At 41.9% G+C, this 18,150-nt stretch overlaps 2 protein-coding genes across 8 annotated transcripts in view; both read left to right on the forward strand.

The window, feature by feature from the left end:
* The window catches only part of pou6f1 (POU class 6 homeobox 1), a 9,552-nt gene extending 1,027 nt beyond the window's left edge, over nt 1-8,525 (forward strand). Inside the window, exons 1-11 of one of the 2 annotated variants that reach the window (XM_069527156.1) lie at nt 953-1,011; nt 1,511-1,590; nt 1,820-2,015; nt 2,151-2,287; nt 2,798-3,023; nt 3,468-3,727; nt 3,840-3,968; nt 4,589-4,822; nt 5,174-5,309; nt 5,396-5,564; nt 6,328-8,525. In XM_069527156.1, coding sequence (XP_069383257.1) covers nt 1,829-2,015; nt 2,151-2,287; nt 2,798-3,023; nt 3,468-3,727; nt 3,840-3,968; nt 4,589-4,822; nt 5,174-5,309; nt 5,396-5,564; nt 6,328-6,673 — 1,824 coding nt within the window. In that variant the 5' untranslated portion in view covers nt 953-1,011; nt 1,511-1,590; nt 1,820-1,828 and the 3' untranslated portion in view covers nt 6,674-8,525. Of the gene's footprint in view, nt 1-918; nt 1,012-1,510; nt 1,591-1,819; nt 2,016-2,150; nt 2,288-2,797; nt 3,024-3,467; nt 3,728-3,839; nt 3,969-4,588; nt 4,823-5,173; nt 5,310-5,395; nt 5,565-6,327 lie in introns of those variants that run through there. The other variant, XM_020104700.2, reaches the window with a different exon arrangement.
* A 358-nt stretch (nt 8,526-8,883) lies between these two features.
* tfcp2 (transcription factor CP2) lies at nt 8,884-17,087 on the forward strand. Of its 6 annotated transcripts, none has more exons than XM_020104736.2 (16): nt 8,884-9,225; nt 9,306-9,558; nt 11,054-11,205; nt 11,620-11,696; nt 11,832-11,937; nt 12,182-12,288; nt 12,548-12,700; nt 12,804-12,914; nt 13,240-13,328; nt 13,451-13,499; nt 14,034-14,157; nt 14,729-14,819; nt 14,912-15,012; nt 15,128-15,270; nt 15,738-15,789; nt 15,888-17,087. In XM_020104736.2, the coding sequence occupies exons 2-16, from the start codon at nt 9,437-9,439 to the stop codon at nt 15,923-15,925; spliced, it is 1,515 nt and encodes a 504-aa protein (XP_019960295.2). In that variant the 5' UTR covers nt 8,884-9,225; nt 9,306-9,436; the 3' UTR covers nt 15,926-17,087. The 6 variants fall into 6 exon arrangements, with proteins under 6 accessions (XP_019960295.2, XP_019960296.2, XP_069383768.1 ...); XM_020104737.2 differs by having other exon boundaries at nt 9,379-9,558; XM_069527667.1 differs by having other exon boundaries at nt 9,379-9,558; nt 14,064-14,157.
* Nucleotides 17,088-18,150: the final 1,063 nt, after the last annotated feature.

An 18,150-nucleotide genomic window follows, 5' to 3' on the forward strand; every position in this document is an offset into this window, starting at 1 on the left:
TGACAGATTCAGCCAAAGTGTCTGGAGGAGAGGTTCTGTCAGACCAGCGACCACTTCATTTCACACTAGAATCATCATTTTCTATCCATGCGATTTCAAGCGTGATACTGTTTTACTAGTTTACATTATACATATTTCTATTTTATTTATAGTTCCTTGTGTTTTTTTACTTACTAGTGTACTGTCCTCTGTGCATGTGTGTTTGCTTTAACCAGCATTTACCCCCTTAAGTGTGGACTCATGTGTTTTGATTCCAAAGCACATCAGAAAGAGGAGGTGAAGTTTTAGAGAGTTTGTTGACTGATTCAGCCAAAGTGAGGTTTTGTTAATTGCTGATCCTTTCCAACTAATTTAACACTAGAATCACCCTTTTCTATCCTTACAATTTCAGTATCATATATGCGCAATATCTGTTTTGTTGCTTTTATTTAGTTGACATTGTACGTGTTTCTGTTCTCATAGTTCTTTTGTTTACGTTGCATTTTTTACTTACTAGAGTTCTGCCCAGTTGCACAGTCACCTTCGTGCGTTTTTATTCCAAATCACACTTAGAAGGAGGTGGTGAAGTTATTAACAGTTTGTCTACTGATGTTAAATGAGTCACCCAAAGAATTTGCAGGAGAGTTATCAAAAGCGCATTATAAATATAAAGTTAATTTAACTTTGCAATAATAATTTTCTATCTGTGCAATTTCCCTATCATAACCGGGAACCTTTTTGCTGTGAGGCGACGGTGCCACCCACCACCACTCCTAGATAATGTGGAGCGCAATATTGAAAGATTAAAAAATTGGACCACAAGCATCTTTATAATTTGCTAATTAGCAAGTTTTACATTTTTTGTCTAATCTGTGCAAAAAAGAGAAAAGGCAACAGTGCCCACCACTGATCTCATCTCATCTCTGTGTGTTTGCTCAGGATGCCAGGACAACAGTGACGGTGGTGGAGCAGAGAGCCATGAACTCCCAGGATCTCCCTGCCAAAGATGCCCCACTCACTGTGAATGAGCAGGTAACGCTGTCGGAGCAGTGAGAGGCCACACACAGCTCAGCCAAACCTGTAGTTTACAAGATCGTCTTTTTGTTCTTGCTGCTGTTCGCTCCTGTCGCCCTCCCATGTGCCGACACCGCATCATAACAAAGTGATTAAATCTCCACATGCACGGCTCATTGAGATCACACGTTTTATGTTTTACCAACTTATAATAACTGCTGCTCTTTGCTCGTGAGGGATACCAGCTTCTGAACTGTCACGCTTAATAATTTATTGTTTTTTTCCCCCTCTCTCTCTATAGTAACATTGTGTGTAGACATAGTCAGCAAACAAAAGCAATGCTCTTCACTGATGCACGAGGGGAGCTTGAAGAAAACATTGCTTGAGATGCTTGTTGGCTGATGCTTATGTCATTGTTTGGGTGTACTCATGCTCTTCTCATTTGTGTCTGTTTTTCTTTTCTTTTTTTTTTGGTCATTGTTTCCTAATATGTGCTCGGCTTCTCTGTTCTCCTTAGCCATTCACTGTCTGACAGCAGAAGTCTTTTTTCAGCCATTTAAATCCTGCACTTTGAAATTCCCTGCCAAAGACAACCAGGTATGCATCCTCCTCTCTCTCTCTCTCTCTCTCTCTCTCTCTCTCTCTCTCTCTCTCTCTTCCTGCATTGTGTCTCTGCACTTTGTCCTCCAGCCCAGGTTGTCTCGCTGCCTCTCCTATCGGCCTTTCATTGTTGCATACCGCAAAATTATTTGTTATATTCATCTGTCTTCAATAATAGTTTTGTGTTTTGTGTCAACCCTAGCAACAATTCCTTGTCACTGCGCAGGTCATTGTGATGTCCGGCCATGAGACCATCCGTGTGCTCGAGGTGGAGGTCGATGCACCGCTGCCATTGACAATAACCAATGTGAAGAGTGAAGGCAAAATTGTGGAGGGAGTGGTTCGGGCCACAAAAGAGCAAACTGAGGGCGACGGCAGCACCCAGGAGGAACCCACTGTGCCCCAGAGCAGTGGGGGAATAGGTAAATCATGGTCTTGGATAGCAGGTGACTTGTTGCTCTTATGTGTGCGACACACTTTCTTCAGAACTGCTGCTGGAAGCTGAGAAATCCACTTCAAATGTCACTAAGAAACAACCCTGTCCGTTTATCCTGCAGTGCTGGGTGAGCAGCAGGTGGTGTCTGTCGAGGCTCCGACCCCCGCTGTCCAAACGCTGACCTCTGCTGTTCCCATCAGTGTGTCCCTGACGCAGCCACAGGCCACCATGCCCATCACTGTACAAGGCTGTCCACAGGTAAGACCATGACTTAACACATTTTCCGTGTTCATCTCAAGTCAGACACAGAATCCCGTCGCCTGGTTGAGTTGACCTGAAACAAGAGTCAGAACCAAACAAGGGTTTGGGATATTCCCCAGTTCAGGGCTCAGTGAACTGGGTTTAGTTTCTCTGAAGTTGAATAAACAGGTGAACGGCTCTTTGTGCAGCAGCGGTGGTGCAGCTTCAGGGTTCAATTACTTCAGGTTACTATGACAGTTTCAGAAAGGAAACTGCACCCAGCTCCACCACAGACCAAGAAAACAGTCATGTTTAAAAAGTGCAGCACAAAATTATTCCTGGATTATTAATTTTGTCTAAAAGTAATGAATAATGTATTCATCATTGTATCATCATATCATTTTATAGTTGAATAAAATTTCTCCTGTAAAACACCACAATAAAAGATCATGTAGGACCGAAACAGTGTAATTGCCCTTTAATAATCATTAATCATCTCAGTTTCTATCTGTCTCTTCACATCACCAGGTGCTGACCCAGGAAAGTCTGGCCACGTTGATGACCGGCATGATGGCCCAGACAGGGTCGCTGGGGCAGCCCCTGCTCATCCCCCTGAGTATGGCTGGCTCCATTGGTGGTCAGGGGAGCCTGGCTCTTCTCACCCTCCCCACCACCAATGTAGCGGCTCTCCCCGGGCTCACTGCAGCCAACACGGCTGCAAACCTCCTCAAGCTGCCCTTCGCTGGGCTTCAAGGTAAAACACCAAACTCCGTGTCCGTGCACGTGTGCTGCCCATTTGGCCTATGTTGTTCCGACTGAAAATGGAAAGTACAATAGAATCACAGCACACACACATCCCCTCTCGACAAGAATTAATTTCTTTAAATAACCATGAATGCAACCACATGGCTCTTCCATCTTGTTCTACATGGAAATATCTCAACAACTTTTGGGTGGATCAGCATGAAACGTTTTACAGAGGAAGGAGAGGAGATCTGCAGATCAACATCTGTCGTTTTAAGTGACTCTTACTTTAATTAAGGTAAACAATCCCTGCTAAGCGTCAGTAACTGAGTTCAACCTCACAGAGGCGCCAGTTTGGCTATACTCTCTTGTCATAATGTTTTAAACAGTGTTGGTCACAATAAAAAGAATTTCAGAACGCTAACAGATTCTATACCCTTGAATTTCCCTTCAGCTGCGACCGTCTTGAACTCTATCCACCCCCAGCTACAAGCAAACGCTCAGACATTGTTCCAGCCTCAAGCCGCCTCCATGCAGCCGATCCAAGCAGCTCTGCAGCAGGTGACGTCTCAGCCGACCCAGGTGACCAATGCCCAGGTTACTGCCGCTCAGGTGGCGGCAGCCCAGGCTACCTCGGCGGCCACCAGCGTCGCTCAGTCCAACATATCTGTGGCAGCTCTGCAGACTGCAGGACTCTCCATCAATCCCGCTATTGTAATAAGACCACTGTAGTGATTTACATGTAGAGTCAGCTGTTAACATCTGGCTCCATGGTTCAATTAAATCTTGTGCTCCGTGCACATGTTGTGATTTTTCTTCTGCTCAGATCAATGCAGCTTCTTTGGGAGCACAGCCCCAGTTCCTCAGTTCCCTCGCCTCCACCCCCATCATCACCAGCGCCATGTCCAATATGGGGGGGATCACGAGCCAGATCATCACAAATGCCCAGGGACAGGTGGGTGACATAACATACTGCTTTCACAGCTGCTGCTCCGTTTCTCTTCTGTTTATGTTTGTGAGTTCAGAGTTGAATGTTCTGTGTGGTGCTTTAAACAGTTTGTTTGTAGTGTTGTGTAATTCGCCCAAAACAAGAATAGACTGCTAGATTGAAATTGCCTGGAGCACATCACAGGCTTCAGAACAAAATGAGAAAGGTAAATCTAAGAACGAGTAATTTACAAGCAGTGTGCTTAACTTACACGGTTTTGATTTGTAATCTCCAAGGACAATAGAGATGTTTTTGTGTTTCTGTTTTTAGTCATAGTGGATGTCAGCCTCTGTTTAACATCAATCAGCAATTCTATTTGAAGTCAGTGGAGCGTGAGACACTTTGAAAACTGATTTGTCCTCTCAAAGTCTTTCATTACTCAATCTCACCATTATTGCAGCTCATTACAGTTCAGAGAAGTGTTTAATCTTGAAAGAGATGATTTTTATTCCAAGGACGTTCTCTTTTCCCCGAAGCGAACACGTTACCCTGACAGCTTGTTGAATGTCAGCAAACTGAAAACTAGCACAGAGGGTTAGGTTCAATTATTCATGCGTGTTTCTCCAACTCTCCAACAAAATGTTCAGGTTATAGGAACCCTCCCTCTGTTGGTGAACCCAGCCTCTCTGGCTGGAGGGACTGCGACGTCCACTCTCCCCCTCCATGGTCTCCAGGTCCAGACTGTCACCCCGCAGCTGCTTCTCAACACCCAGGGTCAGATCATCGCCACTGTGGGGAATGGACCGGTCACAGCTGCCACCTCTGCCGCGGTTCTGCCCAAAGCCGCTGCTCCTCCAATGCTCAGCAAGCCTCACACACAGGTTTGTGTTGATTCCAGAACAAATATATAATTATTGCATTTACACTTTAAAGCTGAAACAGATAAAAAACTAGTTTGGCTCCCGGTGCAGCTCACGTTCCCTTAAGTTTAATCAAAATGAACCAAATTGCAAACACTTATAGATATCTGTTCAGTAGTTTTTGTGTAATCTTGCTCAAATACAAATAAACATACAAACCAACCAACACACAAACAGACGGGTGTAAACAGAGGTAAAAATACCACGATGTTTGAATACCACTAGATTCTTTTCCCTGGAGGTTATCACATTTTGCCAGTTGTGTTATTACAGGTTACATCTGAGCATATTATGTATTTTTTCTCCTCCCAGCCTTCGGTAACTACTGTCACTCAGTCTCCAGTTGTCATCGCCCCGCAGCCGTCTGTTCTGAAGACCGCCACCACGCTCTCCCCCACGGTACCCATCACCTGTGGAGACATAGCAAAAGTGGGCCAGCTTGTCAGCAGTAGGTGCACCTCCTTCTCCTCTCCTCCAAACATAGATCCGTTGTAAGTGGGTTGGTATTTTTAACCCGACTCTTCACGCTTGTAGAACCCCAGCAGGTAGTCAGCAGCGAGGAGGGCATTAATCTGGAGGAAATTCGCGAGTTTGCCAAGAATTTCAAGATCCGTCGACTGTCCCTGGGGCTTACGCAGACGCAAGTAGGACAGGCTCTGACCGCAACTGAAGGTCCGGCTTACAGCCAGTCTGCCATTTGCAGGTAAATTACTTCACGTTGCTTTGCACATATGAGCGTTCCTCATTTACGAAAAACTGATGTATTGCTCTTAATGACACTGTGTACACGGTGCATTTTATATGTGCATGCATTAACCTGATTTACATGCACATGAATAGCAATCCTGTTTTCATCTGGTCTGCTGTGTTAGTACAGTCGTGCTTCGTAGCACAGTTGTAACAGTGACATGTTTGATATCTGGTAAAGACTTCAGCATTTGAAGTTATATGGAGGAGTCATTTTGCCACTAGATGTCACTATAGAGCCCCAGTGAAAGCGCCACCTACAAATAGAAAGGAGAAACACAACTGAATAAAATGAGCTTGAGTTATTCATGCATCAAAAAGAAGAAAAAACCAGGCGTTCAGCAGACAGGTTGTCCACTCATCGCGATCTTGGGCAAGACAGTGAACGTCACATGGCCCCTGACTGCTGCGAACGGCATGTGGTAGAGAAAACCCTGTTTATAGAAGCATGTGAATGTTTGTGTGAAAACTGGTCCATAAGACTAGTAAATCTAAATACATTTCCCATTTAGCTAGTGATCCCACACTGCTTCCTGACATCATCAAACTTCTTCTGATTGAGAGACCCCTAGTGGCCGAAGAAACATATTGTTAAACTATCTCATTTACTGCCCTGCAAATTGATCCATGTGAATGTGTCATAGGGATCAAATGGAGATACCGTGCATACAGTGTGTAATCATTCAATGCTACAGATTGAGCGTTTTTTTGCGCTGCAGGTTTGAAAAGCTGGATATCACCCCAAAGAGTGCTCAGAAGCTGAAGCCAGTGCTGGAGAAGTGGCTGGCTGAGGCCGAGCACTGGAACCAGAAGGGCCAGCAGAACCTGATGGAGTTCGTTGGCGGTGAACCTTCCAAAAAACGCAAGCGGCGCACAAGTTTCACACCGCAGGCGATAGAAGTCCTGAACTCTTACTTTGAGAAGAATGCCCTACCGACGGGTCAGGAGATCACTGAAATTGCGAGAGAGCTGAACTACGACCGAGAGGTTGTGAGAGTTTGGTTCTGCAACCGGCGACAGACGCTGAAAAACACGAGCAAGATCAATGTCTTCCAGGTTCAGTAGCGACCTCGTCCTGGGAGAGTTCGCCGCTGATCGTTAGTCCTTTTTGAAAGCAGAGCATTTAATATGAAGACACAGATGTAAATAGTGCTGTAAATATGATTTAAACTCTGTAAAAGCTGAGAGAATATGAACTTTTTTGAGAAAAATATGGAAATACATGAATGAAGGTTTATGAGAGATAAGCAGAAATAAGTTACTATTGTGTTTGAATTCAAAGTGCATGGTCCGCTCATCATATTTAAAAACATTTTATGAACTTTTGTACAAGTGGTTTTATAGGCTGCCCTTCTGACTTCTTTCAAGTGGGCAAACATTGATTAATATTGAGTTTAATCACATTTTGACATGATGACTGACATTCTGCTCTGATGTGCTTTTACCACCACGGATGGTTTCACATGTTTTGCTCTTCATTAACTTTATATTCACTCAGTATTTGCACTGCATGAGCAGTTCTGGAAACGAGTAAGAGACAGACAGACATGAGACTGTTACAAGCTGTCTAAAGGAATGCCAAAAAATCACTTTGTCCTCGAATTGACTCCGGATTCTTTGGGACAATCATCATTTCGATATTTGTTATTGATAATCACAGAGATTGATTTAAAAACTCGTCATTTCCTGTAGTTTGGCTTCGATCGTTTCATCCAGCAGTATGACAGACGTCACATGTCGGGCCTTCATAGAAACGGTTGTTTCTGATGTTCCACAGACAACAGAGAGGTTCCTATCACAATAATACTGTGGCTCGGGCTCTTGACCTTGATGCAGGCGCGTTTCAGTTTTTTCTAAAGTGTCGTTTCTCTTGCGAGTTACTGACTGTGGAAAAATACAAATACTGTATGTGGGTGACACTTGTGTGAATTTATTACTGTCTGTCGTCTTTTTATGCGTTCTGTTTAATGCGCTTATCGTACTCTGAGAGTATTTTGTATTTTTATCTGTTGATTGTTCCCTTAATGCTTCGACAGTGCTTCAGTGACATTTTTCTTCTCTAGTTACGTAATATTTTCAAGACAGGACCTTAATTTGACCTGAGATATTTGTGCCAGACTCTTCCCTCATACTAAACCTAATATCAGTCAAATGGATTTACTAAATTTAAAAAAAAAGGAAGAATTAACTGTTTTACTAAGAAGATTTTATGGTTGATGTGTTCTGACTTTCGAACTGACTGAGTCCAGTGTGGAGTTATAAAATGTATAGGAACAAGACTGTGGCAGTTCTTTGCCAACTCTTTAAGAATTGTTTGCACTTTAGTGGAAGTTGAAGTGTTATGGATGGTGTGTATGTGCAGTGCAAGGTTTCCGTTGATGTTTTGTAAAAGAATTTCATTTCTGTGTTGTAAGAATTTTTAAAAAGCAGGAGGCTTTGCTTTGCTACGTGTATCAATACAGGCAAAACTGCAATCATCTTCAACTAAGTTTAATGTTCTTCTTATGCAGATGAAATTTAATGTACTGCAGTTTAATTATAAAACCGGCATTTTTTGGGGAGTTTGTGAATGATACGATAAATGGTGCAATTTATGTTCCACCCCATATTTGCCTTTTTAACAACGGTACATCTACATTGCAGTGGACTGAAAACAATTAATATAACATAGAACTTAAACAGGTTTTACCTTCATGTTCAATATGGGAAGACAATATATGCAACATCCATTATTATACTAAGATATCAATACAGAAAAGAGGAGCTTAATTAAATCAATAAGGTTTCAGCTCTTTGTTTTTTGGCAAAGCACATAAGAAGTTAAGGTCTTAGTGACATGAGGGAAAAAAAAGAAATGTCAGATGCTTTTTTTTGTCATTTTTTCTCAAATGAATCAAATAAAACTTGTCTTTATTAATCTCTTCTTGTGTATTGATGTACAGATCTTTGCATTTGTTTTAGTGGATTTGAACATTTGACTCAAAAAACACAATTTTTATAATTAAAATTTCATGTCTGTCCATCTATCTATCTATCTATCTATCCATCTATCCACCTATCCATCCATCCATCTATCTATCTATCTATCTATCTATCTATCTATCTATCTATCTATCTATTTATCCATCTATCTATCTATCTATCTATCTATCCATCTATCTATCTATCTATCTATCTATCTATCCATCCATCTTATTCAACCTTGTGTTATTAGCGATGAGCGGCTGGTGGCGGTAATGAGCTACATTCGAGCTACCGCTGGGGAAAAAAACACCACACGAAGAAGAACCAGGAAGTTACGCTGGCTCCTTTTCCTGACGTCGCCAGATAAACAAACAAAAGCGACGCGTTCGTTTACGTTCATTTAAGACGCTGAGTGAATTCTGATGGATCTCCGTTCATAGACATGTCTACCGGGAGTCATTTACCCCCCTGAACCCCCCGTCAACAGAGGCCCAGAGGGGTTAGCATCCTCCGGGCTAAGGCTCGCTGGCAGGCTGCGTCGCTAGCTAAGCGGTTAGCTCGACATGTTTATTTTAGTGTTGGGGAGAAGCAGCGCGACGTGATGGCACGAGACCTCCGCAGTGTCAGCAAGTAGCTGCACTTTTCCCTCGGAGGTGAGTTCAAAACCTCTGACACGAGTGTGTGGTTCGGAAACAAGAGTGAAGTCTGAAAGATTTGCAGCTTTTCCCAACAGGTTGTCTGGATCTGAGCAGCTCGCATCGCAACGTGACTGATGATAAACTCCCCTGTGTCACTTTCCTCTGAAGATCGCGTGGAACTTCTGTTTTTACCAGAGCTGCACCGGACCTCCACATCCCCTCCATCATGGCGTGGGCTCTGAAGCTGCCCCTCACGGATGAAGTGATCGAGTCCGGACTGGTCCAGGACTTCGATGCCAGCCTGTCGGGCATTGGACAGGAGCTCGGTGCTGGAGCTTACAGCATGAGGTGCAGGACGAGTCCTCTGTTGTCACTGTTGTCCAAATATCTGTCTCATGACTTTATTCTGTACGTGTGGAACATGTGCACCGTGACTGTTTTAGTCTGGTCACATCAATCTCTTTTCTTTTCTAAAGTTTCATTGGCAGAAATTGAATATAAAATAATCCTAGTGGTGTTTTCAGAAGTGTGTAATGAACTAAGTTATAAGAAATGTCGTTCTTTACTCTAGAAGGGACCCTTTACATTTAAATACTTTATTTTAATTTAATTTGTGTGATTATATTTAGAAAATTAACTAAGAACTCACTGAGTAGAGAGTATGTACGTCTGCCAGGACCACCAGTCCCCTTATGAAACCACAGTTGAATTCACATGAACCAGATTTTATGTGGATATGCAGCAGATTGCACAGACTCAGAAATGTCAGTCCCCTTCACACGCCTGACTTTTTTCATCAAGATCCAATTTTTGAGATTTTCTTTGAGAAATCCACGATAATCTTTAATATAATAATAATTTAATAACAAAGATGTATTGGGCTCTTTCTTGGGTTATGCCCCACCCCTCTGCAAAGTTTCATGGAAATCAGCTGAGAAGTTTTTATATAATCCTGCAAACTAACACAGATGAAACCATCACCTCCTGGGCAGTGGTACTTACGACTAATGGTAAACAGTAATATGCTAATTACTATTTCTCTCTTAGTAGTATTGTGAAGTATGTCTTTGGTTTTGAAGTGTTTATCAGTTAAGATAATTCATTTAATGTGATTACCTCGGTCTTCAGGAAACTTTGATGTGAGTTATAACATCTGTCAAAGAGGTTCTGTTTCAACTCTTCAGTGTTTGTTTGTGTATTTATCAGCAGGGTTATGTAAAAATACTGATTTGCACTTGGATGAAGAATTTGCTGAAGAGCGATACTTTTACATCACGATGCAGCAAAGCCTTCAGTCACTGAGTATAAATACCTGCACACAATTCTCTGGTGTTTAGTTTGGGGAGTTTAAAGTCCAGATAGATATTTATGCTGCTGCTGCTCAGTTTTTCGTGATTTAAATTATATAATATCCATTTAGATTTAGCTGAGTCCAACTTTTTGCTCTACAGGAAAAGGATTACTCCTTTGTGTCCTCTTCTGGCTCATTACATGAGGCTGTACAAGCTTCAAAGTACCTGCATTTTCCTTGAAATTCTTGTATTGAGAGGAGTAATGAGACACTCGCTGGATACCCTGGTATTTAGTGATGTAACCCAAATTTCCTGGATGATAATTAATGAACTGGAAAGCTAACAAACTCCAAAACCTTCCATTCAGCCTCACGTGTTGTCTGCTGATGGTGGTGTGAGACTCTCCATGTGATTTATTATTTTTAACATGAGGTTGATAATAATACATTTACATTTGTTTTCTGTAGACTAATATGAAAAGGTTCAAATTAATGTCTCAGGTTTGTTGGACGCTAAGTCACAGCTTTGTACCTTTTCTCTTTGTTTTCCAGTGATGTACTTGCCCTCCCCATCTTCAAGCAGGAGGAGTCCAACCTTCCTCCAGACAATGAAAACAAGATCCTTCCCTTTCAGTATGTTCTGTGTGCAGCTACCTCGCCGGCCGTTAAACTGCATGATGAAACACTCACCTACCTCAACCAAGGTCCGTCACAGAGTAATTCTTCATCTTTAAGCACGAGTCAAAAGCTACTGAAAGACAAATCACTTCCCCCAGTTTTATTAGCTGAATCACTGTAAATCTTTATAGACCAATTTGATAGCGGGCAGTAGAGGTGGAGATAAAAACAATCACTATAAAAATATATTGGAATATAGTTTGAGATGGTTTGACCTTTAAACCAAGTTAGTGATACGTTCTTTTCTGACTGCTTGGTCTGTTTTACCTTTAAGGTGAAAACCATTCAATCGTATTCTTTTCTCCTTTGTTACACAGATACTGTGATGTATTATGAGTCTGTCTCATAATGTATGTTGCATGACTAAAAAGGTTATATATCTTCTGTGTCAGCTTGAACGTGAGATCCATGTATTTACTGTGAGGACTTTTTCATTACAGGGCAGTCCTATGAAATTAGAATGCTTGACAATCGGAAAATTGGGGAACTTCCGGAAATCACTGATAAAATGGTGAAGGTAAGATGCTGACATGCCGCCACAACATACAGAGGTTTTACAGGTCAGATGCTGCCCGGTGAAACCAGAGTGAAAGTGTTTGAATAGCATTTGCATCTCCTTTGAATCTCCTAACTGAATTTCTCTGGATTTCAGAGCATTATTCGTGTAGTGTTTCATGACCGACGACTTCAGTACACAGAGCACCAGCAGCTGGAAGGCTGGCGCTGGAACAGGCCTGGGGATCGCATCCTCGACCTGGGTGAGCACAGAGAGAGTTCTGGTTCTTCTCCATGGCACTTGTTGTGTTTGTGGAAAGAGTGTTGCTGTGCAGCCTTGTATGTATATTAATCTCCAAGATGTTTTCGGTAAATCTTCCTTAAATTCAGCATTTGGATTGTTAAACTGAACTTCAAGCACAAGATGGCGGTGATGAAATTGTTGAGAAGATGGTGTCCATTAAGATTCCTTCTGATAACACCCTGTTTTGCATTGATCCGTTGCAGATATCCCCATGTCTGTCGGCATAATCGACCCCAGGGCTAACCCTACTCAGCTTAACACTGTGGAGTTCCTTTGGGACCCATCAAAAAGAACCTCAGTTTTTATCCAGGTAGAGCGACGGAGCAACACTGTTGTTTTCCTGAATCACTTTCATTCATGAAAAGCAGTGGCAGTAATCTCAGGCATTTTATAGCACTAAGCTTGTTAACTTTTAGTGTACTCACCTATTATGTGAATGTAAAGTGAATGTTATTCTGCAAGCAATAATTACTAATACAATTAATATTTGTTTCTTGTCTTGATTGCTCAGATTTAATTGTTATTTTCTAACGTTATAGATTTAAATGTAATATTCCTTTCTTTTTTAGGTTCACTGCATTAGCACAGAATTCACAATGCGCAAGCACGGGGGTGAAAAGGGCGTCCCCTTCCGCATCCAGATCGACACTTTTAAAGAGAATGAGAGTGGAGAGTACACGGAACACCTCCACTCTGCCTCCTGTCAGGTCAAAGTCTTTAAGGTGAGGGGACTGAGAGGAACAGAGCAAAACTGAAAGAGGAATAGTTGATGTGCTAAAATGCAAACGCTTGTTGAGTTAATGACCCACACATGACGTGTTTCAGCCTAAAGGTGCAGATAGAAAGCAGAAGACGGACAGGGAGAAGATGGAGAAGAGGGCACCACAGGAAAAGGAAAAGTACCAGTCATCCTACGAAACCACAATACTGACAGAGGTGAGTATGTGAGACAAATCACAATATGATAAAGACGAGGGTCATTAAAATGAAACTTTAATAAGTCCACATGGAATCTGGTTGTGACGCTCGAGAGCCAACTCTTCAGTGGCTGCCCGTTTCCGCTTTAAGACACTCGTACTTGCATACAAACTGCGTAAAACTATGAAATAAAGCTGTGGCTAGTGCACAAACAGACTAAAACACAAACTGTGTGCATGAGCTGAATGTAAATGAAGAAGCTGTAGCTTATAACTGGATGTAGCAGAAGCTTTTCCTGAACTTCTCCAAATGCCACAATAAGAAAAGTGTTTGTCTTTGGCAGTGCTCTCCCTGGCCCGAGGTCACGTATGTCAACAACTCGCCATCTCCTGGCTTCAACAGCACACCCAACAGCTTCCCAGTCCTGGAAGGGTAAACATTTTCTACCAATACTTTGTTATTAACGCTGTAAGTTTAATTTATCACAGAAATGTGGTAGTTTTATTCATTCAGGACCACAGACTCTTACATGGTTACATTTTCATCCTCTTTAGAAACGGGTCCCCAACCCACCAGCCGGAGCCTGTTGTTCAGGTCGCAGATGTAAGTACAAGTGCATTTTTAATTTTCTGGATTGAAATGACCGCCTGACCTCCTCCTGCCTCACTGCATGTTAATGTTCACATATAAAAAAATAACATCTTAGTGTTACACATCTGCCTCCCAGTGGATTTACTAATGCACTTAGAAAACTTGAGTTAAACTGAAATCATCCAAACCTGTGTTGTGGTGTGAAGGATAGTGCTTGATGATAATGAGTCAAAAACGATTCAAGTTAAACTCCCAGTGAAGGCGTTATGCTGAAACTTTTTTAATTGCCAGCATGACCTCGAGGTTAAATATGTAGATTCAGGCTAATTTATGTTAAGAGCACAGTTACAGTGTCACCACACCTAATTTAAATTCTTGTCTTTAAAATTGATGTCGGAAAATGTTAGTTTTGTATTTGCAAATAGTGACTGTTGAAAAATCTGTACGTGTTAAACCAAAACAATACAATCACACTTTTTAAAGCTAAGATGATGATGACAAATATGATGGACTTGACTTTTAAAACAAGATCTTGGTGGTTGTCAGCTGCCGTCTGTCTTGTTTTCTCCTTCTCAGAATTTGTTACCCACAGCAACTCCACAGGATGCACAACAGTGGCTTCACAGAAACCGCTTCTCTCCCTTCTGTCGGCTCTTCACCAACTTCTCAGGTAAAATGGTCCCCAGATATGGAAGTATTGCAAGTAATACAAATATTTTCGTCTCGTGTCCCTTACGGCTGCTGCTAACTGTGATGCCAGAAAAAAGGGAGCAGAGACGGGAAATAAATCTGGTTTGATTAAGTGGCGAGATAAAGTGAAAAGACTTTTCCATTAAGGCTCATTTACGTTTCCCTTACGTAAGAAAAGAAGAGACGTCCATTTTGAAAGATGTAACCGTAACTACCCTCGGCATGTGTTTTTTACGTTGGCGTGGTTGTTGAGCAAAACATCCACTAGAGGACAGTGTAGAGTCCAACAAACATGGTGTTGACAGTGGAGGAGGTTGTGATCAGCAACTCTAAAAGTCTCCTCCGATATTGTTGAAAATTCTTCCCGTCTCGCTTGAACTTTTGGCTACGCTGCCCCCCGTGGTTTCCGTCGAAACTGCTCTGTTTTGTCCGTTTCTGTAAGCTCTTGGAAGTCGACGCAAACACGGACGAAATGAACGTAGAGTATTGACAGAAGGCTGGGAGGGGGAGGGGTTCTCACTCTTAACCGAGGTCTTGTGTCTGTGCACCAGGGGCAGACCTGTTGAAACTGACCAGGGAGGATGTCATTCAGATCTGTGGGCCGGCAGATGGTATAAGACTCTTCAATGCACTGAAGGGACGGTGGGTCTTTAACGTAATCCTACCTGAAAACATGTCATTTATCTCGTGCATCCAGAACTGCTTCACAAGTATCTGAACGTGTTTTTTTATAGTGTGGTACGTCCAAGGCTGACCATCTACGTTTGCCAAGAGTCTCCGGAGGCACGAGATCAGAAACACGAAAACGGAGACGCTGCCACCAACACGTTCTTTAGTTAGTTTGTTCTTGTCTGACATACGTCCACATTAAGTTGCACATTTGACTGTGTAATAATGCCAGAGAGAAAATAATTCATGTTGATCTTACCTGCTTTTCTGTCTGGCCGCAGTATATCACGCCATCTACTTGGAGGAGCTCACAGCGGCTGAGCTGACGGAGAAGATCGCTCAGCTCTTCAACATCTCACCCAGACAGATAAACCAGATTTTTAAACAGGGTCCTACTGGCATCCATGTGCTTGTCAGTGACGAGGTGAGGCCATGTTTTCTTCTGTAATCTCCTGCTCTGTCTCCCTCTACCAAAGTTGCATGTTGAACCACAGACTTCACGACGGCTCCCAAAAGTGAAGCCAAATCATCTCGATTGCCCCCAGGTGGCTGACTGCAGTATTGGTCATAAACCCTGCCTCCTCCGTGTTAGTGGAGTACATGTCAAATAAAGGTTTTTCTAAGATGGTTTTCACTTTAGTTCTTATCACGCTGACATTTGTCAGAGGGTTAATTTGGTGCAAGATGGCCGCCTTTGTATCTGGGATATTTTGGCTTCATTTCTGGATAACTGGAGGAAGTAGAGATGTGTCGTTCATTTTTACAGTCTTTGCTTTCGAGTCACACGTAAATGAGACTAGTTTTAATTACACGTGTCAGTAACTGACGGTAAACTGCTTAAGTGTGTTTTCCTCCAACATTAAACCATTAACTCTAACTTTTTTTGAACAGATGATTCAGAACTTCCAGGATGAAGTATGTTTTGTTCTGGACACAATGAAAGGTATGTGAACATTGAAGTAATAAATCCTAATCTTGTATTTCTGTATTTGAGCATAGAACCTTAACCTTCCCCATGTTGTCTCTTTCTTTTCTCTCCAGATGACACTAACGAAGGCTACCACATCATCTTGAAGTGAACACTGGGCAGGAGTTTCCCTCTCTTTCAGCCCTTCTGAGCCTCGTACTCCTCTCCGTTCTCTGAATATGTGGCGAAGTCCCACAAAAACTCTTAGAGGCTGCTCAGATGAACATGCGACTGAATAACCTTACCCTCTCCTCACTAAACCTTATTGTCTTACTTCTGAGGGAGTGACTCTGATACCACAGTGAAGTAGTGCTCTCCTTCACACCCTGCCATTGCACCCCAGCCTCGTACGTGGTTGCATTTTTCCTCTGTCGCTTATGCCTCATGCAAGGGGTTAGTGGCACTACAGCTGCTATCGCTGTTTATTTGTTTGTTGAGCATCTGGTGTGCCAAAGCTCTGTGCTTCAGAATCAACAGTTTGTTTCTTTTTGAAATCGTCAACCAAAAACAAAAAGGAAAGAAATCAAAGCTAGAAATAAAGAGAGACAGTTACAATGACAGGACTTGACTTCAGCATTTCAGCATGAAGCCTTATGGGAGCCGCTAAATGCCAGGACGCAGGAAACTTTATACAAGCAGACACAATCACAGCAAATCAGGACATGAAGGGAAACTGCTGGAGTCCAGCTTTGCTTCTGCAATTCCTTAGACAGCTAACAACCTCTACTCATTTGTACTTGAGGTTTTTCCAGTCTCCCACACACTGTTAGATTCTTAGTTAGTGTAGAGCGCTCACTGGCACTTGAGGGTGTTTCAAATCTTGAAAGATGATGAAACACAGTCTATGTTCGTGATCACACCAGCAAACTGTCTCTGGTCCGTTTGCTTCCAGGCTATCAGCTTATTTAGCAAAATGTTTTTGCCATTTTTCAACATTGTTTTTAGGAGATCATTGTTTTAAGATGCTTTCAGGATGAATTATGCGTTAGGTCTGTGTTTTTTAATACTCTTTTTTTTACATCTCTTCATCGTTGTCTTTGGAGGTCACCACCTCCAAATACTAACACATGTAACGGCACACCAGAGCTGCATGTGACACGGTGTGGTTAGTCCATGTTGAATCCATTGTAGTGCTTACATGAAAATCCATAGCTTGGCGTATTAGATCTCCATCGTAGCCCCTTGTCATCGACAGTATTAAGTACCCGTGTACTGACCGCCGTCTGTTTCTCTCCTCTAATCTTTGCAAAAATAAAAATGTTTTTTTAAACCAAGTCCCCTATAAAGTAGTTAAATGAGACATGATTATTTTAATACCATTTCATACACAGCTTTCACAGGTGAGGACGCTTACTCCATACATTGATGCTCATTATGTTGCCATGGTTACTAGATTTTAGGACAATAATACTGTTTACTCATAGTGAATCAGGAGGTGCAGTTTTGCTAGGTTTTTTTTTTAATGGTAACTATCAAAACATTTTCACATCTGTTTCAGCTCAATTGCACAACGACAAAAAACAAATAAATGAAAAAAAAACCCGGTATATTTCCCAACATGCTTTGGTGCGGGGCATGTCCGTGATGTCACAATAATAGTAACTGCTTCACTAAATGAAATCCAATGTTGCATGCACTCAGTATTGAAACAACAAAACGTGAAAAATAGAACATGCAGTCAAAACCAACATGGATGACCTTAAAAAACATACAGGATGTAAAACACAGATTCAAATTAAAAAACATGACGTATGAATAATACTGTGTAATACACAGCCTTCACAGGTGAGGAGGGTTTTTACATAGATGGACACTCATTGTGTTCCCATGGTAAATACATCAGGACAAGCTAATAATAACAATGTTGTAAAGAGGTCATTCAGATTAAGCTGAGATCTTTATTTCATCTGTGTCATTGTATTGTCCAAACAGCTCACATCTGTTTCTGCTCAAAATCAACAAAGAAGCAATAAAAAAAGCCCTCCCAGCATGCTTCAGTACAGGGCCTGTCTGTGATGTCACAACAAGTATATACTACTACTACTACTACAAATAATAATATTATAATCTTAACTATGATAATAACAACTTCTAATTTCATCTACAAAGTGCTCTACAGAATAAAATCAGAGCATCCAGAAAATGTAACGACAGCTAATCATGGAGATAAGACCTAAATAAAACACAAAGCATGTGATGACGTATGATCAACACAGACCTTTCCCATGTTGGACACACAGGGAGACTTACTACATACATGTTGCTATGGTAACTACATTTTGACAAGCCACATACATTAAATCAGATGAAGCTGAGGTGTTTGATATCATCCATAAA

Source organism: Paralichthys olivaceus, chromosome 6 (assembly GCF_024713975.1).
Source record: "Paralichthys olivaceus isolate ysfri-2021 chromosome 6, ASM2471397v2, whole genome shotgun sequence".
Lineage (NCBI taxonomy): Eukaryota > Metazoa > Chordata > Actinopteri > Pleuronectiformes > Paralichthyidae > Paralichthys > Paralichthys olivaceus.

Coding starts and splice junctions, on each gene's coding strand:
- tfcp2 (XM_020104736.2), top strand. CDS start 9,437: ATGGCGTGGGCTCTGAAGCTGCCCCTCACGGATGAAGTGATCGAGTCC. Junction 15,013..15,127: donor TGCCACCAACACGTTCTTTA/GTTAGTTTGTTC, acceptor GTCTGGCCGCAG/TATATCACGCCATCTACTTG. Junction 15,790..15,887: donor TGTTCTGGACACAATGAAAG/GTATGTGAACAT, acceptor TTTTCTCTCCAG/ATGACACTAACGAAGGCTAC.